General features: G+C 45.1%; 2 protein-coding genes across 5 annotated transcripts in view; both read right to left on the bottom strand.

Moving 5' to 3' along the window:
• The window catches only part of DIXDC1 (DIX domain containing 1), a 79,344-nt gene extending 60,593 nt beyond the window's left edge, over nt 1-18,751 (bottom strand). For 2 of the 3 annotated variants that reach the window (XM_004016018.4, XM_012095447.3), the window contains exon 1: nt 9,692-9,898. In XM_004016018.4, the coding sequence (XP_004016067.1) occupies nt 9,692-9,751 (60 nt within the window). In that variant the 5' untranslated portion in view covers nt 9,752-9,898. Of the gene's footprint in view, nt 1-9,691; nt 9,899-17,021; nt 17,114-18,700 lie in introns of those variants that run through there. The other variant, XM_012095446.3, reaches the window with a different exon arrangement.
• Nucleotides 18,752-19,283: 532 nt separating this feature from the next.
• C15H11orf52 (chromosome 15 C11orf52 homolog) lies at nt 19,284-26,329 on the bottom strand. Of its 2 annotated transcripts, XM_012095445.4 has the most exons (4): nt 26,185-26,329; nt 21,592-21,629; nt 20,345-20,418; nt 19,284-20,207 (listed from the first exon to the last, which is right to left on the bottom strand). In XM_012095445.4, exons 1-4 carry the CDS (start codon nt 26,214-26,216, stop codon nt 19,956-19,958), a joined length of 396 nt encoding a protein of 131 aa, XP_011950835.1. In that variant the 5' UTR covers nt 26,217-26,329; the 3' UTR covers nt 19,284-19,955. The 2 variants fall into 2 exon arrangements, with proteins under 2 accessions (XP_011950835.1, XP_004016602.1); XM_004016553.5 differs by lacking the exon at nt 21,592-21,629.
• Between the last annotated feature and the right edge of the window lie 1,325 nt (nt 26,330-27,654).

Below are 27,654 nucleotides of genomic sequence, written 5' to 3'. Positions count from 1 at the left end.
TCAAAGATCTTGAGTGCCACAACTAAGGCCCAGTGCGGCTCAGTAAATAAAAAAATATTAAAAAGAAAAAGAAAGAAAAGAAAAGCACACAATGAGAGAAACGGAAGCAAAAGCAGAGGCTGGGGTACATCAACATCAAAGGGACAAGTGAAGTGAGCAGCAAAAGAATTATTTTGGGGAGTTCCCTGGTGGCCTGGTGGTTAGAATTCCAGGCTTTCACTGCTGTGATGCAGGTTCTATCCCTGGTGGAGGAACTGAGATTCCGGAAAAAAATAGATATATATATTTTTGAACACACAATCAGAGGGAGAGGAGAAGAATCAGGAGAAAGTGTCATGTGGGAATCCAAGACCAGAGAATGTCAGGACATTGACAAGAAGGTCAAACGCGTAGAAAGTCAGACTGAGGACTGGAAAACCCACTTCATTTAACATTTAAGAGGCTTTGGTGACCTTTCTGAGAACTGACATCAGAGCACGGCAGGGTGAAAAGTCAGATGGCAGGGAGAAGATGTCAGGAAGCACGAAAACAGAGATGGGGGGGTGGCGGGGGGTGGCGGTACTCACTGGAGAGGACGGTGGGAAGGAATGAGGGATTTCAGGATGAGAGGACACCTGCAGGCTGAGATGAGGGATTGGTGAAGGAGAAGCAGATACAAAGGGACTGCAGGAATGATGCGGTGAGGCTTCAGAGGAGGGGAAGAGGCCTCTTCCTGCTCTGATGACGAGAGGCAGGAGTAGGGACCTCTGTGGGGAAGCAAGGAGGTGAAGAAGAGGGCTGTTGAAGGAGCTCAGATCCCACTGCCCATGATGAAGTGGGCAGGTCTGTCTGTTGAGAGTGAAAGGGACAGGGAGAGCGAAGGAGGCTTCAGGAAAGGGACCCTGTGCGAAGCTGGAAAGAGCTAAAGGTTTCCTGGCCACACCAAGGACTCAGCTGGTGCTGGAAATCATAATTCTGTAATTGAGTCAATCCACTAGGTTATGTGATTTCCTCTGGAAGTGCTTAGCAGGCCTAGACCCTGAGCAGAAGAAGCCAGAAATAGGCTAATATAGGACCACAAATGGGGCTTCCCTGGTAGCTCAGCAGGTAAAAATCCGCCTGCAATTCAGGAGACCCCAGTTCGATTCCTGGCTCAGGAAGATTCCCTGGAGAAGGGGTAGGCTACTCACTCCAGTATTCTTGGGGTTCCCTGGTGGTTCAGATGGTAAAGAATCCGCCTGCAACGTGGGAGAGCTGGGTTTGATCCCTGCATTGGGAAGATCCTCTGGAGGAGGGCATGGCAACCCATTCCAGTATTCTTGCCTGGAGAATCTCCATGGACAGCGGAGCCTACAGTCCATGGGGTCACAAAGAGCTGGACACGACTGAGCGACTAAGCATAGCACAGCACAGGACCAGAAAGAGTCAGAGGAGCGGCAGCTCAACCAGGGCAAAGGCAGTGAGGATGGTGGTGGTGAAGTGCGTGAACAGACTGATCATGCAATCTTCACCAAGGAGAAGAAACCAAAGGAAAGTTGCTACCCTGAGAAAATGGAGAAGAGTAAGGAGAAGAGAAGTTGATGTGACTGAAAATAAGCTGAATGGGCATGTAGGAATGTGGAAACTGGGACTTTGAGCAGACTGGAGTTTCAGAGTTTGAGATTTCAGGGTTAGGACAATTCTGTGGAATGAGTTTCCAGGACATGGCTTCAGTATGTGGCCTAAGTGAAGGGGCGCTGGGTGGGAGACAATCACGGCAGTGGGGATGGTCAAGGGACCAGGAGGCTGGACCATCTTCATCATGGACCCTGAAGTCAATCCAGGAGAGCGGTAGATGGTAAAATGTTGAGGCTATCTACTATTCTGCCGAATTTCACATGATTCACATGATTTTTAAAAACTGATAAGCATGCCTTCGATGACATTATTGATTTTAAAAAAATTTCAGCTGAAGAAATGCCCTGGTCATGTCACTACTGACTCCTTGTTGATCTATTAAGTGGCATCTAACATAGAAATCAGAGATTCTCAACTGAGTGGAGCAGTGCTTGTCCATAGGTTAAGGGTCACATTGACTTCAGGCCTCCACCCCTCCCTTTAAATCTAAGTTGGGAGCCAACCACTAAACTAAGCCTCAGTTTGTCTCTTCTTTAACTCGAAGATACCTGGGCTGCAAACAGCTGGACACAACTTAGCAACTGAGCACGTACGCACGCACACAAGCCCCTGTACTTCTCACCCAGGGGCCAGGCAAGACTTTATTCTTGCTATAAATGTCTAGTGCTGGCTCTGAAAAAAAGCCGATTTGAAGGACAAAATAGAAATTTGTGAGGACCAACGACTCTGTCCACTTTCCTTCCCCCACAACGATATTTGTCTTAAAAGAGGCCTGTGGTGCAAGCCCAGGCCCTGACTAGTCCTGCTGCTCGCTTTACAACAGACTAGCGCTGTCCCTGCGGCGGAAGAAAGACCAGGTGCTTTCTGTAAGAGGCTGTTGCCCTTCGGGAGGCAGACTAGTAGTTTAAGTTTTAGTTTTCTCCTCCTGTTTGTTTCATCACATTTTTCCAAATTATAACTTCTTTGAAAATCAGATATGCAAAGTAAGGAAAAGCAGGGCTTCTCTATTAGGGCTTGGGTAGTGGGGGAAGGAATCCATAGGCCCGTCCATTCACTTTCCTTTTCCTCTACCTTCACCCACCCCTACTCAGACCCCCAGCTATCTGAAGTAACTCCTTAGGGATTCTTTCAGCAGGTGGGGGGCAGGAGAAAACACTGCATTTTGTTTCCGTCTGGCATTGTCATTTTATGTTTATTCTTCAGTGAAGAAAAGATGCAACAGGTTCCAAAATATAAAAATATCTTGGTTATTAAGAAATACATCTTGATCTGTTTCCAACAACAGCTGGAGAAACACAATAGGACCACAACCAGGTTCAAATCAGGCCCCTGGGTATTGTAGCTCACAGTTCTTGGGGGTATCCCCCCAGCTCACAATGATACCTTCTCTAGAAACATCCCCCCCTCTGCAAACAAACGGGTGGGCCCCAGGACCAGCTGGTCTCATGTAACCCCATTCACTGGCCACAGATGATTGTCTGGCTGAGTTGATTGGTTGAATCCAGTCAATCCCTGGAATTTTTTTGATTTGGCATTTAGGAGTAGAATCAGTCTTCTCTCTGACAAAGCTGTAATATATAAAATTTAGATGTTGCCATAAGCCATGGTGCCCACCTAAGAAAGGAAAGTCATCTGGAGTGAGAAGGAACAGAGCTACCCACAGAAAGAAGCAGAGATAAAGAGACAGAGAACAGAGGGAGAGATCCTGCCAGCGTGCGAGTTCTTGATTTTCACTGTTTCTGAGAAACTGCCCCATTCTTGCCTTTTCTATGGTTTAGTTTTCCAGCGTTCCCTTGGACTCCATGAGTCAGTAAATTCCACTTTCTGTCTCTGCCAGTTCAAGATGGGTTCTTGACACTTAACAACCAAACTAATAAAAAAACCAACACAATCAAACAGACAATGTCAGTCACAGCACAGATCTAATCTCAGTCCAGAAGTAACATCTCTAACTTGTTCTGAGGAAGCTAGAAGGATGTCTGTATAATCCAGAAGTCTAGAAAGACTGGGAGTTTTTATGACAACCTGAGTCAGGCCTCAGAAGGAGGAAACGTAGACAGCCAGCCACAAAGCGGTGTGAGCAGGATTTTACTTTGGTGACACTGGACCGCTCTGAAAGTTTTGAGAGCTGTGGTCATACCAAGGAGTGGCTGGAGGTATCTCCATCAGTTTCCTCCCGGTCACTCCAAGTAACAATGTGTTAAAACTCTTCTAGGATAGACAGTCCTGTCCACATTCTTCCTTTGCACAAGAAGGCTTGACCTTGAAAGCTTTCTTGTCACCAAATGTAGCTTTCCTTCTGTTTTTCTTTGGGAGCTGCACTTCCTTCCAAACAATTGTGTACACTCAGCCTCTGCTCTCTATCTCCTCTGAGCCTCTAGGTCAAAGAGAACTCCTACAGTGGGGTTAGGCAGTTAGACTTGCAAAAGCACTGCCTGGGCTTCACCCGGAAGTCTGTGAGACCTAGTGTTCGCAAACATCCAAGGTTTTGGCTTCCTGGCTCCCTGCTGGCAAGCAAGAAAGGCAAACATGAAAAGCGGAGGACTCTTGTGATGCACTGGAGATGGAGCTCAGGAGGAGACCTGAATGGCTCAGGAAGGAAATCAGCTCTGCCTTGAAACCAGATACCTGTTCAGAACTCTGAAACCCTCCAGCTGCAGCAGAATGAGATGGGGGTGGAAACGCTGCTGCAAAACTGAGAAGAAAGCAGGAGTTTGGAAATCTTGAGTTATTACTGGCCTAAATTCTGCCAGTAAAATAATACAATATTATATTTCTTTTCTATTAACTCTTTCAGGCCTTTACTGAACCAGGAAAAGCTGTTCGTTGAGCCTGGTGGGTAATTAGGTAAAAATAAAGTTCGTAAGTAAAAATATCACTAACTGTCTTCTTCCCTGTACGGGCAGAGCTCTTTGTATTCCTGTTCAGCCCAGTGATCAAAGAATAATGTATCAGAAAACGAAGAGCTAAAAACTTTCTGAAAGCTATCATCTGCTAACCTTATTTTAGGCCTCCCTGGTGGCTCAATGGTAAATAATCCACCTGCAATGCAGGAGATGAGGGTTCAATCCCTGGGTTGGGAAGATCCCCTGGAGGAGGGCATGGCAACCCACTCCAGCATTCTTGCCTGGAGAATCCCATGGACAGAGGAGCCTGGCGGGCTATAGTCCATAGGGTCGAAAAAGTGGGACACAACTGAAGTGACTTAGCACACACACATACAGTCTTATTTTAAAATTTCCAGGGGCTTTCCTGGTGGTCCAGTGGCTAAGACTCCATACTCCCAACGCAGGGGGCCTATGTTCAATCCCCAGTCAGAGAACTAGATCCCACATGCCACAACTAAAAGACTGTGCATGCCACAACTAAAATATCCAACGTGCCACAACAGAACAAATAAATACTTTTTTTAACAAAAATTTAAAAATAAAAGTTCCATTTATTATGGGTTCCACAAATTCTTTGTTCCTTCACAAGTACACATTTCCAAGTAAGTGCTCAATAAATGCATGTGAACGGATGAATGATCACTGTATGACCTACGAGTGTTCCTTACCCTGGAAACTGGGCCTGGAGCCCACCATTAGGGCCTTTGGGATTGGTTCCCTACCCCCTTACCATATCTGATCACCAAAGGTTATGTCCATGACCACTCACGTGGGGCCTGGTATGGAGATAAAAAACAAGGAAATATACTCAGGAAAGCGTGTGAGTTGGAACCTTTAGTAGATAACAAGAAAATACACTCAGGAGAGCCTGTGAGTTGGAACCTTTAGTTCTCACAGCCTAGGCAGCGAGGCCAGTCATGGCGGCTGAAACCCGTCCAGGGCTCCCCCGCCTCTCGGAACTGCCTGGGGAGTGGCACCTGGCAAACAGCGCCCTGTCGCTGGCTCCACACGCCTGGCCAGGCCATCACTCACCGGGAGGAACATAAAACTGCCTGATAGCTTGCCGCCAGGGAGCATCTGTTTAGCTGGCACTGACTCCTGTGGGAACAGAGCCAAGGAGCCTGGGCGAGGAGAGCAGAAATCAGTCAGGATAGCAGAAAGAAGGTTAGGGGGCGTGGGGCTCAGTTGCCCTGAAGACTTAACAGGCCTTTAATTTCTACAGCAAAGCACAGAGGAATTCATTGTGGAAATGACTGAGTGCCTCTGGCTGGCCCACGCGGCAAATCCCGCCCCATGGAAGAAGGCACGGGGCGCTCGGGAGAGACAGCCCCGCAGTTGCTCCCCTGCCGATTCCCTTCCTCACTGCTTCTGTGTCCCCATGAGGGCACCCCATCACACAAAGGCTATGCCTGTATGTCTCAGGGCCTGCCAGGCAGATGACTCTCCATGTGGGATGTCAATTTCTATTTTTCCAGTTGGAGGGAAACGTGCGGGAAACGTGTAGGGAAAGTCTTCCAAGTCGTCTGTTGAAAAGGTTAGGGCTCAGACAACTGACTTCCTGTCGACCAACATTGTAATAAATCATTCCCACAACTTCTAGTCTCTCCCGCCATGACGCTGCAGCCAGGCACAGGCTGGCTCTGCCTGACAAGCAAGATTTCTGTATCGTCACAATTTTCCCAAGGTTCCACTCTGGACACTCGCTCTATGTTCCCTGGCCTGTGAGCTCCGCTTAGGCACGGATTCTGTGTTATTTGCCATCCATTTCCAGAGCCTGGCACGGTGCCTGGCAAACACAGTAATTCATTGGATGTCTGTGGAATGAGTGCCTGTGTGCATGTTTACCAAGCGAGCAGGAAAAGGAAAAAGTCTGGCCAAGTGATCAGTTCGGTTGGTAAGTATTTGGTGCTTTTCATGATATCATTAAATAAAAGATATCTCTATGATCTCCCACAAGCACCACCTCTTTTATGATGCTTACCACATTAAACATCCCATGTGGTTCTTTTAGCACACCTATAAATCTCTCCCTATAAATTTCTTGGAAGCAGAGACCAGGTGTTTTTTTTTTCAATTATTTTATCCATCCCCTCAGTAATGAACCCAATAATGAACAAAGTAGCTAAATGAATGACTGCCTACTGCCAAAACATACTATAGTCTCAGGTCTGCCAAAACCTTTCAACACAAACACCAAAGTCTTTTTTTTTAAAAAAAAAAAAAAAAGAAAGTTCAGCCCCTAGAAAAAACACTGACAGAAATTCATGTTGGCACATGAATCAAAGACAACATTCATATGACAACATCAATACCAAGAGGCAGAGAAAACAAATAAATAGCTTTGAGGCAGAGGCAGAATGGGGAAATTGTGACCCATAGAAAGTCTGGCCAGGAGACACAGGCGACAGGGGATGACAGCCAGGGTGAGCTGCAGAGAGGGGCAGGAGCCAAAGCTTGTGGATAATTCACAATGCAGATCTGCCGTGTCAATATAAGGCACTCTACTGACAGCTGTGACAGGGATCAATCCTGGGGAGAATCTGTTAGGTCTGTGGAGGCAAGGGCTTTCTTCACGGAAGGTGGTAGAAGAAAATCCTGTTGTGCATAGTCAGGCATGACGGCAATCGGACAGAGACCAGAGGCCAACCGTGCAGAAACGGGAAGCCTTGATTCAGAGGGTAGGGTTTTGCTGCTGCAGGGTTCCCTTATAATTAACCAATTAGGGCCACAGCTTCATTTCCTGTGGCAGTTTTCTCTGCCATAGAGAATGAGGTCACAGCCTTAACCACATAGACGTATAAAGCATCTGGGTGATAAAGAACAGCTTCAGATATGCTTGGCTCATTCCCAGGAGAGGACTGGATACATGTGTGGTATTCTTAGCTCCAGGGGGAAGAGTTTCTCAGAGAAATTGAAATGTATTTTGACAACAGCTTTTAAGTCCCTCTTTACACCCTTATCATATGACTCTAACAGAAGGGACTGAACATGACTGGATCTATTAAGCAACCTGAGAGGCTGGAAAAGGTCAAACAGGGCCCATCAACTCTGAAATGACCAACTGTATCATTATTCAGTAGCACTACCTGTGATACCATATGTGAAAAGCATTATTTAATATAATGTACTACGTATATCAAAGAATTATTTAAACTATAAGGGATCAATGAGATTAAATGTATTACTATTAGTATTATTTACATGATGTTAATTTCTCAGAGAAAACTAAAGTACCTATTGGCTATCAGAGTTCAAATCTGCTAACAGAAAGGAATGGACTGTACATTAGCCTGTGCCGGGGGTGGAGGGAAGACTACAAGATGAGTAGAAAAATCCGTGTCAGAGAGGGGAAAGAGGTTATCACTGTATTCTTCTCAAGATGAATTAATTATAAAGTGGTCTGTTGTTCTCATAAAGACTCTATTACCACCACAAAAATAAAACTCTCCCACTCTGCTTTGCCCTTATATTTTCTAAGAACTGAATGCCACGGGACATTTATGGAAACACCAAAGCATGAAAAAGAAAAAAAAAAAAAAAAAAAGACAGTCCAGCCTCTTGGTGTACCTGGCTCTTCTTCAGCTGAAAGGTTTGGAGGTGAAATGAGCAGATGGCAAAGACTAGGACTCACTCTGTGCTGGTTTCCTCCCCCAATAAGACAGTGGAACCTGATCCCTGAGGGGTGACTTACAAAAATGGAAGGTCAGAAGAGGGCCTAAAGAGCTTCTGTGATCAAGACCAAGGCAGGCTCAGAGGCAGAGTGAAAAAAAGAGGAGCCAGGAATCCTGGAAGCATTCAAAGAGCTGGCTTCCTGGCTTGTCTGTGTTTCAGCTCAGACTGTACCTCTTGGTTAATAAACCCCTTCCGTGTGTTCAGAGCATCTGATGCAAAGATGAGGACCTCTGCTGTGCAGGCGGGACATAAGCTCTGACCTTCTGTGAAGGCTGCGACACCCCCCCAGCCAAAGGAAAACTCTGACTTGGTTGGTTAGGTAGGGACGGCATCTGTGCAGTCTTCAAAACTCTCTGCATCTGGAACAAGGCACAGGGGCCAGGACAAGGGGAAGGTTCTCAGACAGGTCAGGCTGCAGAGCTTCTTAATGAAAAACAGGAATTAAGGCAAGAGCCTGTAGTGCAGATGCAGAAAGAAAATGCTACGCACAAATTCATGAGAATGGTTACCTCTGGGGAAAGCTAGGAAGGCAGCAGTGGACCAGGCTTTCAGTCTTGCTTGTAATGTTCATATTTAAGAAGAGAATGTACTCATACATTAACTGTTTAACAAAAAAAAACTAGTTAAAAAAAAAAAACCTGAAACTTAAAGAGTGGCATAAAGGGGAGAGAGGGAGAGGCAAAAAGAAAAGGAGGGAGGCAGAAAGAAAGACAGACCAGACTAAGGGTCCAGCTCTGCTTGAGGTCTCCCTGGATGCTGAGCTAAGGCAACCCAAGGGTGGGGTGCAGAAGCAATGGGAGAGGGTCGCAGCAAATCCCAAGGGGCAATGGTCCTGAACCAGAAAAAGGAAACCTAACAGAATTCTGAGAGAAACCAAGAGAAGAGAGACAGACTCCCCCTGCCAGCCCCAGCCCATACTGACAGTCCGACTGAGACCCAGTTTCCAACTCTCCACAGAAAGGGGCAAACACCACTTCCCCTGCCCCCCACGAAATCTCTCCTCTCAGCCCTCTCTGCCAGTCATGCCCGAGGGTGAGGAGAAATGCACCGTCCTAGGTTTAGAAAGAGAGGTGAACATGAAGAGGGCACTTTCAGTGGACCACCCACTCGCCCTGCCCTCTCAAACTTTCCACCAAGGCAACTGCCACCCCGCCCCTCCCTCAGCTCACCCACTGAACCAGAAGGAGCACCTTTTCCATGTATTCACGGGCTTCCCTGGAGGTCTCCTTAAGGTGGACCCCAGGGAGCGCGGAGACTTCTGGAAGGAGAGGACCTCTGAAATCTGCGGTCCTGTCTTCTGGGCTCTAGCAAGCATTCGTGGAAGGTCATGGCCCAGCATGGCGACGAGAGGTCGGCCCTTTTGATTTCACCAGGCTCGACAGGACAGTACCCACCACCTTGGCCTCCTTAGGGCTCTGTGGGGGGATTGTCCTGGGGGCCCGATGAAGATGGGGGCACAGGAGGACCCGTCCCAGAGATGAGGCGGGCGGCGCCAGGGCGAGGGGGCCGAGGGAGTGCGAGGAGCAGACGGTTACCTCGTTGAAGCCCTCCTGCAGGACGTCCAGCAAGCTCCCCCGGGTCAGGCAGGCTAGCATTGTTCCAGCCGGCCCCCCGGGCAGGGTCTCCAGCCGGCGGCCGCTGCCTCCTCCTCCTGGTGCACACAAAGCCTCTGGGCTCAGCTCATTGGGATGTCTGCGGAGTCCCGCATGCCACTTACTGGAAACCTAGACCTGGGCCAAACTAGCGGCCTCCACTGGGCATGCTCGCGCGGGGCTCGGCAGGAGGGGCCCGGGCGCTGCCGCGGTTCCTATAGAAACTGCTGGGCGCGCACCCGGCGGAGAGACGCTGGCGAGTGGGGGTGGGGGGGCAAGCCTGGTGTGCGCTAGGGAGAGCCCCGCGGCGCGCACACATGCACGCTCACACACCGGGCCGGGAGTGTGTGCATACGCCGCAGACACACACAAACAGAGCAGGCCTGCAGCCGGGCGTGCCGGTGTGTGTGTACGCGCCCCGAGACTACACAGGCACGAGCGCACACAAACATAAATACGCACTGACACACCGGCGGGCATGGAGGCGTGTGCATGCGCTCGCTAGTGGTCACACAGACGCACGCGGCAGGTCTGCAGCGGGGAGTCCTGGAATCTGTGCGTGCCCCAAGTATACACGCGCGTGCGCGCGCACACACCCGCACTGACACACAAGCGGGCATGCCGGCGTGTGCATGCGCTACACACACACACACATGCCACCGTGTGAATGTGCTACACACACATACACACACGCTCTGATAACTTGAGGCCTCAAATGCCCCACCACAAGGTGGGTAGGAAAGCGAGTGAATTATAAGATTCCCCCTCCACCCACCGCAGACTAGTTCCGAAAACTGCAACCTTTTTCCACTTGGGGCCTGAACAGTGAGGTCAGAAGGGGACCTAAAGAAGGGGAAACAGAAGGAAGAGACAAAAAGAAGATAGAGAGACTTTAGTTATTGATGGTATTAGGATACATTTAATAAAATAATGGTAAATCAATCACAGGATAACAACAGATGCATCAAGGGTAAGCCAAGGATGAACAAAGCTTTACCAATAAAACTTTCTTTCTTTCTTCCTTTCTTTTTAAAATAACTGATAAAATGTAAAATCTATATTTTAAATGGGTTTGAAATTAATTAAATGGGATTTTAAGGAAAATCACTGCAAAATCTCCTGGTGCTTTGGAAAGAGTTAGATAAAAGCTTCCTCAAGTGAAACAGAACTCTTCCCCTCTGTTTCTCATTACTCCAGTCAACGGACTTATTTATTTTTAAAAATACTAGTCATCTGTACTCTCAGTGCACTGCTCTTGTCTCTATAGGAAAATTGGAAGCTTGAAAGAACACCCATATTATGTTACACCTCGTGATCCCAGATGAGGGGAAGGGTTTCCAGAGTGTTAGGGTTCACAGAAGGTCAGACCTTGCCCCCGGGGGACACAGCGGGGCAGTGACAGAGGCTGTGTGAGGAGCTAGAAGTCTATCCTGGTGATTTTGCAAAAGGCCAGATTCCCTCCCCAAACCCTCATTAGTACCTTAGCAAGAAAAGTCAGTAATGGTTCTTATTGAACCTAATGGCCTCCTCCTCAGGTCACTAGAGAAGAAAATCCTTTTCGGAGCTGAGCTAGCCTTATCTTGCCTGAAAGTCTAAAGCTGCTGAACACAAAGATGCTTCTGAGAAAAGACACACCTCCTTCTGACCACAGGAAACAGGAAGTAGAAGTCAACCCGAGGTGTTCAGTGACTGCTGCTGGTGAATGCGGTGGGTTCAATTCTGGCTAAGGCTGGGGGAAAAGCCAGGACACCACATCAAACTGAACCTGAGCAGCCCACAAGTCAGCAGACCCATCCTTCAAGCTGGCGAATTTGGTTGCCAAGAACTCCCCTTGCCACCTCCACAGTTTATGGTGCAACACCCTCAGTTAAGTCACTAATGCAAACTAATGCAACAAGCCCCCTTTTTAAAGAGAAGTGTGAAATTTCCAAGAGCATAATATCGTATGCAGCACATCTACATACATAGTGATGTGCAACCAGAACACCCAGCTGGTGGATCCCTGGCTGGAGGATACTGATTGGCTGACAGCCCACCGTGCTCTGGACACAGCAAAAATTACTGAGACACCAGAGGCAGGTCCTGTGACAGGCATCTATGCCAAGAGGTCACTCTTCCTCTGAGGACAAGCTATTTATCAAAGTAGGACCTGTGAGCTCAGTGTTCCTGGGGAAAAGACTTTCTAAATCACTGAATTTTAAAGCTCCAAAATAAGATCTCATCTGGCCCAACTCTCTCATCTCACAGATAAAGGAACCAAGGCTAGCAGAGGTACTCACGGTCACCTAGCAAGTCAATGTGTGCTCACTGGCTTCCAACTCTTTGGGACCCCATGGACTTATTTAGCCTGCCAGGTTCCTCTGTCCATGGGATTTTCCTGACGAGAATACTGGACTGGGTTGTCATACCCTCCTCCAGGGAATCTTCCTGACTCAAGGATCAAAACCACATCTCCTGCATTGCAGGTGGGTTCTTTACCTGCTGAGCCATCGGGTAGCAAGTCAATACAGGAGCTAAAATCGGAACCAAAGTCCTCTGAGGCCCAGTCCTGTGTGATTCACTGACTGCTGGAGGAATTAGAGAGAACTGTGGTAAACAGACACACAATCTATTATAGAGCATGTGGTCCAAGACTGCACTATTCCTTGGAAGCCTGTAATAACACCAACCACATATCCCACAGCAATAGTGTCCAACAGATCTTTCTGTGATGGTGGCAATATTCCATGTCTGTGCTGTCCAATCCAGTGGCCACTAACCACGTGTGGCTAATGAGAACTTGAAAATGTGGCAAAGGTAAGGGTGGAACCAGAATTTAAACAGCATTTAATATTAATTCATTTCTATTTAGGCAGTACAATTTCAAAACAGTCTGTTCTACTGTCTCCACACAACTATTAGACTGCTCCCCAAATTATAATATGTTCACATATAGTCTGTCTCTCAGACTTGGAAAAAGCACAAAATTCTTGTTGCACCAGATAATATCTCAATTTTTTTTTTTTTTCGCTCAAGAGATATGTTCATCATACTTGTTATCATGGTCTGACTTAGAAAGTGACCCAGGTAAAGAGTCAAGCTTTAGCTCTAAGCAGCACTAACATTTCCTCTTCCTTTTGTCCTCTCCATCTCACCCCCTTGTGATATCAACACAAGAGCTAGGAGGATGGATGGGCTAATTCAACGACCTCAGAATAACTAGGACAATGATCTACATCCTGTGATGTCCGAACAAGGGAAAACTGCAAGCCAGTCCAGGTAGCTGGAACCATTCCCACCTCTGCAGGCCTGTTATTCACTCTGCCTGGAGGAGAGGCGAAGAGTCCAAGCAAGCTGCTTTCAGCATAGCTCTGCCGTGCTGCCTCGTTTTTGAAATTATACCAAGCTTCCTCAGTCCTGCCTTACTTTAACATTGAAGGCAATGGATAAACAACAAGCTCCCACTGTATAGTACAGGGAACTATAATCAGTAGCCTCTGATGAACCATAATGGAAAAGAATATGAAAAAGAATGTAGATATATGTATAACTGAATCACTTGCTGTACAGTAGAAATTAGCACATTATAAATCAACAATACTTGAATGAAATAAAAATTTTCAAAAACCAATAAAGGCAGATACTTTACTCACTAATGAAAACTTACCCGAATATCTACCTACAACAGTATTAATAATAGCAAAATTGAGCTTTTACTATGTCCTAAGCCCTGTACTAAAACACTTATATACATTAGTTCAGCTGATGGTCACAGTTACCACAATTAGTAAGTGATTTTTGTTGTCCCCATTTTACACATACAGAAAGAGAGATCTGAAGGATAATTTGCCCCGATCCAACTACGAAGCAGTAAAGCCAAAGTCCAGATTCTTAATCATTATGCAAAACTTTTATATGATGTTACCGCATAGAAGGAACTCACTATATGTTTTTAGTTGTATAAAAGAATGAGCCAGTGGAGGAAACCCCGGCAAACTCATTCATGACTTCTATTAAGACAAACAATAACATGTTAGCCTAAGTGAGCTTTGAACCTTAAACAAAACTGTCATTTGGTAAAAATATTGACTGTGACTTCTCCCTGCAGAGAACTAAGAAGTGTGAAATTCACACCTATGTAGAATTTAACACATCTATTATGGGCAATCATTAATGACTATAAAGAAGCAAAAAGATAAGTCTGAATAAACAAACAATTAAAATTGTCAGTGGAAATATTCAAAATGACTCTGAAATAATTTCTTAATCTTTTTCTGTTTTCTCACATTAGCAAGCTCCTTGGCAGTAACATATGTTTACCATTTCCATTGCATTTATCTTCAGAGACATCACCATAAATACATATACACAAAAGGGCTCACGTCTACCAGCAAAGTCCCAAACGTGTCCTGGCTCCTAAACTGCATCTCTTTGTCCCCAGGCTTTTCTGCCAGTCTGCATCCCTTAATCTTCCTTAGACAACGCATTCATCTTGCTGTTCAACTGCTTTAACATCTTCAAACACTGACTTCTGCTAGCGTGTCAGATATAAATTCCTCACGCCCAGCTTAAGGGCTCCCCCTCCTCGCTGCCTATGCTCGGTTTGTCGGCTCCTCACAGTCGCATAGATTCACAAGGCTCATTTTCACCTCTATACCTTCATGACTATCACTTTGCACAGAAGGTTCCACACTTCTGCTACTCAAATCTTTACAGTGCGTAGTTCAAGTTCCACTTCTTCCTGGAACTCCTCTGACAGCTCTTGATTTTGTTCAAATCAAGACAGAGCTGATCGTCATCTGCCTGGAACACTCACCTCCCAGATAACCCACGGTGCCTCGCTCCTCTTGTTTCAGGTCTCTGTCTAAACAAGCTGATCCTTTTGGCCTTTTCTGACCACTCTACACAAAATGATACCACCTCCTCATGTCAGCATTCCCAGACCTCTTTGCCTGTTTTGTTTTCCTAACATCCACCACCAGCTTTGATACTCTATGCTGCTACTGCTGCAGCTGCTGCTAAGTTGCTTCAGTTATGTCCGACTCTGTGCGACCCCATAGACGGCAGCCCACCAGGCTCCCCGGTCCCTGGGATTCTCCAGGCAAGAACACTGGAGTGGGTTGCCATTTCCTTCTCCAGTACATGAAAGTGGAAAGTGAAAATGAAAGTAAAGTCGCTCAGTCGCGTCCGACTCTTAGCGACCCCACGGACTGCAGCCTACCAGGCTCCTCCGTCCATGGGATTTTCCAGGCAAGAGTACTGGAGTGGGGTACCACTGATACTCTATAGTTACTTGTTTACTGTCAGCCTCCCTTCTGCCCAGAATGTAAGCTCCATGGGGGCAGGGAGTTTTGTATGTTTCGCTACTGATTTATGTCTAGAACCAAGAATATTTCATGGTGTATAGTATATGCTAAGTAAATACTGGCTTCTTCTCTTTAAAATCCAAAGTGACAGCATGCTCTTATACTTTATCAGTATTTTATAGTTCACTTAGGAATGTGAATTTTTTGTCTCTTTCACTATGTTTTGAAGATAGATATAAATAATTTCTAGTATCCTCCTATATTTCCTCTCCTTCACTAATGCAGTCTTTCATTAAACATTCATTACATGTATATGGAGCACCAGGTCCTATTCTTTGGCAAAAACTTCAAGAAGTTACAGTTACACATAAACACACACACAGAGGCAAGGAACAAGACTGAAAGGAAGAATAGTGAAAGGAAGACTAGCAAAACAGAGAATCCAATATTAATATATGGGGACAGAGTGTACAGAGTGATTGTGACAGACTGAGTGGGGAGAAAAAAGAAAAAAGAGACAGAATGGTGTGAGACTAGAGTAGGATGTTGCCAAAGTAATCACCAGATGCTAGTGCTTAATATAAACGGTACCAAAGAAGATATGCAAATATATCCTACACGCATTTAAAAATTCACATTTTAAAAGTTATCTGCCAGCTATCCTATGGGAAAAAATTAGATTAAGACTAGCGCCATCTAGTGGATATTTTGGAAGTGACCCTAAGTTTTTCTCTGATTACACAAAACACTCGTAAATGCCCACGTATCTCTCTGGTCTGCCACTCACAATGCGTTAGGGTTGCACATGACTAATTCCACTCATGAAATAATCTTTCTCCAGGCCCCGGGTCTCGCTGTAAGAAGTCGCCACATTTCTAGCAAAGATGTTCCTATCTCCCAATTGATGTCCCTCTGCTTCTGAAGAATGTATACAAAATCAAACACTGCAATTCTTCTTTTAAAAAGTAAGTTATTATTTAAAATGTCCACATCTTTTGACCTAGCATTCTACTTCCGGAACTCTATCCTAAGGGGAAAAAGTCTTAAATGAGAAGATCAATTAGTTATTTACAATGTGGGGCTTCCCTGGTGGCTCAGTTTGGTTCAGTTTGTAAGGAATCCACCTCCAATGCAGGAGACCCGGCTTCGATCCCTGGGTTGGGAAGATCCCCTGGAGAAGGGAATGGCAACCCACTCCAGTATTCTTGCCTGGAGAATCCCATGGACAGAGGAGCCAGGCGGGCTACAGTCCACGAGGTTGCCGAGTCAGACACGACCGAGCAACTAAGCACTGACACATTTATAACGCAGGGAGAGGAACCGACAAATCCAGCAACAAAGAGAAGGTCAAGGAAATTACAGCTGTTATGATGAATACCAGACATTTGTATTCATATTCAAACAAACATTTTAGCAATTTCATATTAATAAACATGAAGGTAAAAAAGCAAAAGGTAAAAACTGTGTGCATATGATCTCAAATATGTAAATAATATATATAGGAAAAAAGACCAGGGGAAAATATTCTAAAATATTAATAGGATTGCTTCTATATGGAAGGATTATGTTTTTTAAAGAAATGCACTATTTCCCCAATTCTCTATGATTCATGTACACTTTATATAATAAATATTACTGAAATCTTTTAAACAACCCATATATTCTGACTGCTGCGGCTGTTAGTCACTAAGTTGTGTCCAACACTTTTGTGACCATGGACTGTAGCCCGCCAGGCTCCTCTGTCCATGGGATTTTTTGATTAATTGCTTGAAATTTTCAACCTCTGCCTGATTTTATTAATTCCAGTAAAAGATAATAATCAAGTGAGCCAGTCTTTCCACAAGAAGGGGAAGCTAGAAAAGAAAGCAAACATATTATAGTTTTGTTCCAGGATCTGAATCCTGATGGAGAAATCCCCCAGTTGTTGAGTTATACTGAAATTCCATTAACGTCATCACACTTCTCTCAATAGAATGCCAGAAACTTACAGAGGGCTCTGCTGGCAGCAGGGAGTTACAGAGTCTCATAACCACTTGGGTACCCATCTTCAGAATCCCCAGAAGAACCAGATCAGGGCCACCTTAAAATAGGAGGGGAAAGATACAGGCAAAAATACAGGTCAGGAAAAAAATTCCAAAAGTTAAACCTATTTAGAGGGGTCAGGTTCCTACTCCAGGCTAACCCATTTAAGTCATCTGGAAGTATAAAAAAATAGGACCCCAGTTAGCAGGAAATCCAGCCCAAGATACTATAATTACAACAGAGCTATCCCAATGGCATTTTAAATACTAATCATTTAGGTTTTAATAGTGAAAAAGCAAAAACAAATGCTTCCCTATCATCAGTCAAGGAAGAATGCGTTTTCCCTCTACCCTAAATGTATCATTCCGTTGACAGAAATAATCAATAAACAATCTATAATAGGAGTAGAAAGGAATTTCATTTGAGCCAACCTGAGGACTATAACCCAGAGATAGCCTCTCAAATAAATCTAAGCAACTGCTCTGGAGAAGCATAATTATCAGCACAGTTTTAAATCTTGTCAGAACAAAGAACATCAAAGAAGTCAGAGGTTCATTCCTTCAAGTTTTCAAAAAAACATCAGCATGTACACAGGAAGTCGGTTTGGCCTTGGCACTTGGGAAGGGAATCATCATGGAAGGAGTAACAGCACTGGTGTCCCAGGAAGAGAGGCATTTAATCTTTATTTTTAACATGTATGTTCTGTATTTCTAGTCAGCGAACCCTTTTCTATCATGATTAAAGCAGATGTAAAATATATGTTTGATAAGGCGCAAGCAGGTTGTTTTAGTTAGCACAAAATTCAAGTTAAATCATCTATAAGTTGGAATGACTTTCTCAAACCTCAATATGTGAAAATTTCCTCCATTAAGTCAAAAACCATAGAAAGGATTCTGAAGACAATGAGGAGAAATAACCAGGAGCTCTGCTTCTGACTCACTTTTCCCTGCATCCTCAAGAATTCAGTTTTAACCAGAATGGGAGCACTTATATTTCAAGGCAGAAATTTTTATAAAGCACTTGAAGTTTAGAAAGGGCTATTACCTATATCAGCTTTATTTGAGATAACCCTTGGAAATAGAGTTCATTTTATTATCCACAACTAATAACAGGTGAGTGGGTTGTTCTCCCGATCAGTAGCGCAGGCAGGGTTCTAGCCACGTCTGAATCCACAGGCACTAATTCTGTGCCAGAGGACACAGAAGATAATAGTGGTGACAAAGATGATAGCAGCAGCCAACGTTTGTCCACATACTATGAACTCTTCCGAGTGCTTTAAATTCCCCCAAACACTCTAAGAAATTGATCCTATTGTATCTGACTTTTTTTTTTTTTTTCGCTGCCATTCCATTTTTCAATACTCTATCCATTTTAAGGAGTCTTTCCTCCCAGGAACAAAGCCAGGGGCCGCGGTATTTGGGGAGAATGGTGTACAGCTTGAGAAAGGGAAGTCTTCAAGTTCTGAAAGTATGACTCAAGGACAGCACTCTTAAGAACCTGCAAAAGCTCTGAGAGGGTTTAAACCTGAAACTTCCACCTCCTTCCCACCACACCTTCACCCCTCCGTTTGCCCCCAGTTCTGTTCTGGGAAGTTTAACCGATGATGATAATACTTTCCAGGTACACACCACCTTTCAGCACCTACCTTTTAAAGCGTCGATGTGTCTGGTTCCCCATCTTCGTCCCCAGCCTTTCTGAGAACCGCCTCCTCCTGCTGTAGTGTCGCCTCTGCGTGCCCGTTGCCATGGTGACGGCAGAGCCCGGCCTGGACCGATCCGCCTCCAGAGGGCGGGAGCCTGCCTTCATCCTCCCGGGCTCCGCCCCCTACGGCTCTGATCCCGCCCCCTGCTTGTCCAGGCCCGCCTCCTAATGGCCCAGAGCGCATTGCCTACCAGGCTTCGCCACTCCTCCTGCCGGCCAGGCCCCGCCTCCTGAGGGCCAGAACTCCGCCCCTTGCCCGTCTAGACCTGCCTCTTGCTGGCTCGGACCCCGCCTCCTGATTCCCAGAACCCTGCCCCCTGCCTACTAGACCCACCTCTTACCGGCCCAGACCCCGCCCCGGAGCTCCGCCTTTCGCAGCTGAGAAGCAGCCTTCAGTGTGTGCCAACCGCACCCGGGGGGTTCTGCTTCCGTAGCAGCCGGTAGGGCGTTGGAAAGTGGTTGGGCTTCCTTACCGCCCTGAGGCTGAATAAGAGCTCGCAGACCTCCACCCAAGAAAACGCACCAACCAGGTTCCTTATGCGATTTATTGATCCTAACGGCTCCGCACCCCTGAGAGAAAACAGTCCAGCTTAAGGGGAAGTTTCTGGGCCTCGAAGTGCTGTCGACATCAGTGGCTTGACGTCCTTGCAATCGATGGTCCGAAAACGCTTGCTTAAGTCCCTGCCCTCACTTGTTTGTGTAGGGTCTGGATCCTTTTGACCCAGCCTCTGATGAATTTGCCCAACCCAGATCTAGGAGCTGCGTACAAGAGCTCTGAATGCTTCCCAGAGCACCTCTTCTTCAGCTTTGGAGCTGAAGGTGTGTAGAAGGGATACCACCAAATGAACTCCAACAAAGTCAGCTCAACTGCAAGTGCTTCAAGGGTAACCTGTTCTTTCTGCACTTTCCCAGAAGGCAGGAGCAAAGATAGGGGGTCAAAACCCCACCTTCTTGCACACTCAGCCTAGCGCCCTCATTCTGTACAACTCCATCCACCCCCAGGTAACTCAAATACGACTCCAAGCTAATGGTGGCAAATAAGAGATAGGCCGAGGCAGAGCACAGGACTGGGAGTTTGCAATTCCGGGGGCTCTGGAGTTCTTTAAGCCTAAAACGTGACCACTGTTCCTAGGCTGCCAGCCAGTCCCCCAAAGCCATAGTGATGAAATGATGCCAACAGATACCTCCCCCATCAGCGCTCATACAAGGGTCCCGTTCTTGCTGTCATAGCGAGGTATGACCTGGGGGAAGCGAAGGGTCGCATACTCTGTGGCATTTTTTAACTGGAGGTGCTTCACCTCCTGGACAGAGCGTGGCTGGGGAAGTCTGCACAGTTGAATGTCTGCATAATACAAGCTGCTGTCCTCCGACCTGAGGCTTTGACGGCTCCTCTCCTGAGACGCAAGCTGCCTTAACACCTGCTCGTAGGTGCGTCCCATTGTGTCGTGGTCCTGAGAGGAACGAACAGCATTAAGGGAGATTCTTGGCTTGGTTGCTCCCTTTCCCCCTCTGTCTCAGGCTGGACAAGCTGAGTCCTGGGGTGCCAGGTCTGAATGGCCTCCTAGCAGGGACTGAGGCTTGTCATTACCTTCGTGTCATTCAGTTGCCGCCACCGCTCATGCTGCGGCTGCTGCCGCCTCAGTGTTCGTCTTGCTTGGCTCCCTGAGAGGAAGAAATCCGACTTTAATCCGCTTTCTCTTTTGTCTCTATTGAAACTGCCCTCTTCAAATCTCTGTTAAATTATTACGGTGGGCTTCTGACGAATCTCCCTGCCTCTCCTCTCATCTCTCACTTCCACCATTCCCACATCCAAACTCCTTAGCAGAGTATACAACCTGGCTCTTTTACGATCTGCCAATAATACCTTGCATCCTAATGTTTCAGCGGCCCCTAACATAATTTTACAATTTTACGTTGGGACTTCCTTGATGCTCCAGTGGTTAAGAATCCACCTTCCAATGCAGGGAATACAGGTTCAATCTCTAGTCAGGGAACTAAGATACCCTACATGCCAGAGGAGCAGCTAAACCCGTGTGCCATAACAGAGTCCTCGCACTGCAACAAAGACCCAGCACAGCCAAAATAAAATAAAGTAAAAATTAAAGGCCCCAAAACAATTATATATTGAGAGCCCATGGTATACCAGGCTCTGTGCCTGCATTCTGGGGATAGAAGGATGAGTTGGCTGTTTTCTCCACTGCAGGGAACTTGCAGTCTACTAGGAGAGACAAAAGTATACAGACTATTACAGTGCAGTGTGGTAAGAGCTCAGCTACAGCAAACATTTGATCACTTTTCATAAAGTCATTCTCTTCTCTCTCTTCTTGTTTCTGCATGCTCCCTGCTTCTCTTCCCCCTTATAAACTTGCTATTATTCCTTCAACATGGGTGCTTTCCCCCCTTCTGTAACAGCCTGAGTGTGGTGCTGTTGAGAGCACTGGTGCATGGCATTACGAGTCTTTGTTTATGTGTATCTCTCTCTCAAACTTGATTTTCAGCTCTTCTAGGGCCAGACCTCAGTGTACCCTTCCCCTCATGCCTCTCTGCCTCCTCCAGATCCTGCAGAGCGCTTCACATACACTATAAGTGTTCTGTAAATTTTTGCTGGATGAATGCAAGAATGAACAACCAATCTCGCTACTCTGTGATAATGGGAAGGATGAGGTTCAGAGTTTCAGAGGTGGTCTGGAACACAGTAACCTAAAGATCTCTTTGGTGGATTATCTCCCTTTAGTCTTGCTCCACCTTACACTCTTTCTTAAGACTCTGGTTCTATTATCCTCTTTTCTCTAATATGCACTCCCCTCCGCACTCCCCACCCCCAACTCACATTACCTATTTTCTTCTTCTTCTGTAAAGTTGATGTACAGCCCCTGTGAAAGGAAAAACAGATCGCCCATGTGTAAGAACCTGGCCTCTGTCTTCCCTCCTACATCCTTTGCTCTGTGCTCTCCTTAGCATTCTGGTGGGATGACTTTGCCTCACCTCCCTCTAACAAAGATTCACCCTGAGCCAGCCCCAAAGCATTTCTCAAGGGTACCACACTTCTCCCAAGGGGATGGTTCTGGAAGGTGGAGTGGTACAACTGACACAACCAAACCCAAAATATAGCCCCAGGCAAGCAGGCGCTACATGCCGGGGATGTAGTTGGGTTGAGGGCTATTCTGGGATCGTCTAACAGGCTAACCCCAGCAGAGGGTAAGGGAATCCTGCCAAATAAGGGGATATTCCTGGATTCAGAGACCCTCTTGCTTTTCCTTTTGCTTCTTTTTTTCAGGGTCTCTGTCAACCCAGGATTCTTATCCTGGGAGTCACAGAAGCTGCCCCAACCAGGGCTGACTAATTAAGGCTCCACAAAGCCCTTTCCTGACAGGTGACCTCCATCCCTGCTTCTTCGTCCTTGTTTCTAATTAACAGAGAGAGAGACGTTTAACCTTTGAAGTCCACAGCCCAGGAAGCTCTGAATTTGGTGAGTGACTCAGCTATACTGCCTTCCCTGCAGGACAGCTCTCTTATACTTATTTCTGAGCCCCTAGGGTCCCTGATGGAGCCAGCATGTCTGCATGATTGTCAACTGCGTGATGGCCAGAGAACAACACTTGTCTGAGGAAATAGGCTGAATACTTCCTGGCTTACTCCGGTTGCTTTTTCTTGCTAGTACCTTTCCAGCTCTCACCAGAGCCAGCTCTATTTGTCTGACTTCTGTCTCCCCAAGGAAGTTTCCTTCTTTAGCTAATTAAAAAGAAAGGGGGAAGAGGACTTGTAAATCATGTTCATTTTACCACTGTAGAAAACTTGGGATTTTTCCACACATATCGGACAGAGGTTCGTGTTTTGGTTTGATTTTTGGTTTTAATGCAGCTTACTGAGTTGAGAGCAATTAGTCTCCATCCAAACTCTACAGGTGGTTCAGAAAAAAAAGCTTTGAAACTATTTCTGGGTCTGTCTGCTTCCTCTTCTGCCACTTCAGCTCTTCCTTGCTCTTACCATTGCATAAGCATAGCCTAATCCTAGCCTCTAAGTCCTTGCCCCTGGTCACTATTCTCTTCCTACTTACTTCTACTTAAACTGATAAAATAATAATGCTAAAATAAGATGCACTTGGGTGACTCAGATTTAGTGAGCAGAGCCTGTTCCCAAGTTGGATGTTGCACAATGCCTGGACGTGAACCCAGATGGAATATTCAGTTAGACTCGTGGGTGATAGGATTTTATTTTTAGCTCAGAATTAAGGAAACCAAATGAGTACTCTCCTATATTGGTATTAAGAATAAAAATTGGTGCAATTTTTCTAGAATGCACTTGGCAATAAGTATGAGAGGCCTTAAACATAAACGTATGTAACCACTGATGTAGCAGTTCCAACCTATAATCAGACAGGCGCATATATGGATATTTATTATAGCATTATTTATAATTTCAAAAAATAGGAAATATCCTAAATGTCCAGCATTGGGAACTAACTAAATAAATGGCATCTCCAATCAATGGAATATCATACATCAATTTAAGAAAGATGTTGGAAGAACACCTAATAGCATGGAAATTTTTCCTCTTTATTAAGATAATAAAAAGCCAATATGTTTTGGGATAAAAACTATGCATATAAGAATTTTAAAAGGATTATGTGGAAATACACTGAAATGTTCCTATCATCTCTGGGTGCTTATATTTATGGTTGTTTCTTACTTTCTGCTCTTTGGTATATTCCAAATGTTCTACAATGAATATGTATTACTTTTGTAATCAGAAAAAAATTTTTTATAAAAATCTTTTCAATTGTCATAGTGCCTTTAAGTTTCTGGAAGTTTGAGAAATAGAGAAGAACAATATTTATCCAATCCTACTAATATTCAAGAGGAAAAAATATATATCTTGGTTAGGTTATTTGGTGTAGCGTTTCTAGCCAGGCTCTAGATTTAGATTGATAGTATCAGACTAGCTCTATGATCATTAGCAAGTTTTCTACTTCATGAGGCTTCCATTTTCATTTTATTTATTTGAAAAAAAATTTTTGACTGTGCCACATGGCATGCAGGATCTTAGTTCCCTGACCAATGAACAATCCCATATCGCCTGCAATACAAGCACGGAGTTATAACCACTGGACTGCCAGGGAAGTCCCTCCATTTTCTTATTAAATGAAGATAATAATAGAACTTAAACCTCATGAAAGTGAAGTGGCTCAGTCATGTCCGATTCTTTGCAACCACGCGGACTGTAGCCCACCAACCTCCTCCGGTCATGGGATTCTCCAGGCAAGAATACTGGAGTGGGTTGCCATTTCCTTCTCCAGGGGATCTTCCCGACCCAGGGACTGAACCCAGGTCTCCCGCATTGCAGGCAGACACTTTAACCTCTGAGCCACCAGGGAAGCTCTTAAACCTCATGGCATTACTGTAAAAATTAAAAAATAGATGTAAAATACTCAGCTAAGTGTCGGGTGTATAATAAGCATTGGTCAAAGCTGACTACTATGACTACCATCATCAGAGGAAGAAATAACCAAACACGAAGGATATGAAAACTTGGGGGAAAAGGGAGTAAAAGACACTTTGCACCCCCTCCTTTGGAATTTTTTATGTTTCTAGATGTCTTATGTCTATAGGATATCTCAGAGTTGTAAAAGTGCTTCATTTGTTTTTTCAGTCCTGACAATATTCTGGAAAATTATTTGTTCTTGTTTTATAAATGAGCCAACCAGGGACCTAAAACTTTGGTATCTTACTCAAGAAGGCAGGGACCAAATTTCTTATTTTTACTTTGCCATCTGTCTCTACCATTATGGCTGGTACACATAGGTGTTCAATAAAATATCTCTTTAACAAATGAATGGATACATAAATGAATAGTAGCAACAGGACCTGAATCCAATGTGCTTTTCAATGTACCTCACCTATCTCTCTAAACATGATACTTTATTCAGAAACAGGACACCCTCAAGACAGATGCAGGCCTGGAATAGTATAGAAGAAAGCAGTGGACAGGATAAAACCAGGTCTAGTGGGTTATCAAGTCAAAAAGAAATAACAGGCCTTGAATGGTGTTGCTTGTGCTGAGCTCACATCATCAAACCATGGCTTGATACCTAGCCTAACTGGAGTTTCAACCTTCCCCAGGAGCATAGTCTTATATGGTCAGTTTGGAATTATCTGGTCAGCACCAGTGAGGTAGTCTGTCACACAGACCTCTTCCATTGCCCAGAGGAAAATGAGGTCATCTGCTCTTCTCTGACCCCTCCCTCTTCTGCCTATGAAAACCTTCCATTTTGTACAGCTTCTTAGAGCTCCTTTCTACTCGCTAGATAAGATGCTACCTCATCATGAGCCCTTCGATAATGTCAATTAAATTTTGAAAATTTACTTGGCTGAATTTTTGCTGTTGAACAACAGTGATGAAAATACTGGAAAAGAAGAATAAAGACAATTCATTTATTTTTAGGCTTTCCCATATTATCTGCTCTTCAAGTCTGTGATCTAAACAACATAGGTAGTGTTATCTAGTGTTATCTACATTATATATGAGGGAGAAGAGAAGTCACAGGATTTGCCTGAGGTCACACAGCAAACAAATGTGAAAATTATATTCCAATATTCCTTAGATATTCTTCTTCTCACTGCTACCCTTTAAAATAAATATTTCTCACACAGCAAACAAATGTGAAAGTTATATTCAAATACTCCATGGATATTCTCCTTCTCCTCACTTCTTACCCTTTTAAATAAACATTTCTCCAATTGATTTACTTGATTCTGGTGATGGTATTATGTAGTGGTTAAAAGTATGGGTTTTGAGGGACTTCCCTGGCGGTCCAGTGGTTGACTCCAGGCTTCCGATGCAGGGGGTGAGAATGCCATCCCTGGTTGGGAGACTAAGATCCCATATGCTGTATAGTATAGACCAAAAAAAAAAAAAAAGTAGGGGCTTTGAAGTCAGACAGGTCTGGGTTGGAATCTTGGTTTATTTGCTTATTAGCCATGTGACCTCAGACAAATTAGTTAACTTCTCTGAGCCTCAGCTTCTTAGCTGTAGAACAGAAGGAGTAAGGCCACACCTCCCTCCAAATTGTTGGGGAAATTAAAGGAGATTATTAAGTGCCTGGAACATAATAAGTTCTCAAATTATTACCATTATCTGGGGGAGAAAGGAAGAAAATAAAGGGAACGAGGAGGAAGAGAAGACAAACAAGAAAACATCGATTCACCATTCCATTTCTGTCCTCATCATTTGGCAGACAGCTGCCTTGGCTGTGTTTTTGAGGTTTCCTGAAAGGAGGGGGCACAGAATGGGGTGCTGCTCCTGGGGGTGCCAGGTGAAGAAGGTGACAGTGGGGAGTTGGCAGAGCACTACCTGCAGGCTTTCTCTTATCCTTGGGGCCTCTGGGTCCACCAGCAGAGACCTTGCCCTCCGACCTTTCCCCCTACTCACCAGCTTCTCCCACAGCAGAGCTGGTTTCCCATGGTGCTCTATCTCCCCGGGAGCCCAGCTCTTTTTCCACAGAAAGAGGCTTGTGCATTTCCTGGTTCCCGGTTCAGCTTTCAGCACCAGCTCCCGGGGAGTCTCTGCCAGTGTCAGATTTCAACCTAACAGGTTGGACTTTGGAAGCCACCTGCTGGAAAGATTCCCAGGTGACTGCTTCCAGCCAGAGGGTAGAGGAACACACAAGAGCTCCAGGTGAGAGCGATCTCACCTTCTGGATTTGGAGCTGTTTTGAGAAGTGTGAACTCTGAGCCCTCAAGCTTCAGTAAAAAGAAACCTGAGATAGAAAAGGGTTCTGGGTATCCTTAAGAAATGTCTCTCTACTACACCACACTGTCATTGAAATATATCCTCTATAATAAAAGTCTTACCTGTGTGTCCCTAGCACTACTCAGGTTTAATTGCGTTTCACTTTGATGGTCACTGGTATCAGTCTCTTATCCTTGTCCAGAATCTGGGTTTGAAGACTGGACTCTTTTGGAAACTAAAATTTAGGGCAGTGTATTCCTTTTATATTCTCTCTTGCTAGTGGAATGAATGTGGGCAAATCACTTTTTTTCTAGGACCTGTGAAAATGAAGGACTGAACTCATTACTTGATCCCCTTTCTGATTTTATGATTGGAGTGGTCTTAGCACTTCTTAACCATTCACTTCTCCCTTGTCAGTACAGAACTATGGAATCTCCATTTAATCTCAACTCAGCTTATCCTCCAATGACCGAAGTTAGACTCATTCCACACTCATTGGCAACTAGGATGTAGTTGAGCAAATTCCTTAGTAGAAAATAGGGATTCTTGGAGAATTTGTGGAAGCTGTATGGCTTGACTTCAGTGTTCCCACCCCATCTTTAGTGTATTGTTTAAACACCCAATTATTTGTGTCCCTTAAGGATGTTCAGAATCCAGCACTCAGCCCTGTAATCCACAGAGAGTACCCTGGACTCTTCATTCTTCCTCCATTTTCTCTCTTCATGAAAAACAGGGATAAAAAGAGTGACAGCCTTATAGGATTGTGGTGAAAATTAAGTGAGATAATGTATATAAAACTCTAATCCAGGACCTGACACATGGGACCCTTTCAGTAAGTCCTAGCTATGGTTATTATTATTTTGTTCTCAGCTAATTGTTAGATGGTATAGCATCTTACTTTATTATCTGGTGCTAAACCATTGCACTAGCCTCTTATTTCACGGTCATGCTTCTCCCTGGCAAACCACTCTGTACTCTACTATTAACTGTATTCTTTTCATCCTGTTACCCAAACTTCTTAGCCTGGTACTCAAAGCCCTTCATAATCTGGTCCCTTTTCAGCTACTTTCTCTAATTTGAAGGAAAACACTTGAGATTTTTTATATGACCAGAAACTCCAAAGGAACCAGCACTGTGTTGTGGCAGTCAGAAAACCTGATACACTTTAAG

Source organism: Ovis aries, chromosome 15, assembly GCF_016772045.2.
Source record: "Ovis aries strain OAR_USU_Benz2616 breed Rambouillet chromosome 15, ARS-UI_Ramb_v3.0, whole genome shotgun sequence".
Classification (NCBI taxonomy): domain Eukaryota; kingdom Metazoa; phylum Chordata; class Mammalia; order Artiodactyla; family Bovidae; genus Ovis; species Ovis aries.
The sequence above is the reverse complement of the archived record's forward strand: the minus strand, read 5'-3'. Positions and strand labels throughout refer to the sequence as shown.

Coding starts and splice junctions, on each gene's coding strand:
- C15H11orf52 (XM_004016553.5), bottom strand. CDS start 26,272: ATGCACAAGCCTCTTTCTGTGGAAAAAGAGCTGGGCTCCCGGGGAGAT. Junction 20,419..26,184: donor CTCTGCTGTGGGAGAAGCTG/GTGAGTAGGGGG, acceptor TCTTCCTCTCAG/GGAGCCAAGCAAGACGAACA. Junction 20,208..20,344: donor GGCAACTGAATGACACGAAG/GTAATGACAAGC, acceptor CGTTCCTCTCAG/GACCACGACACAATGGGACG.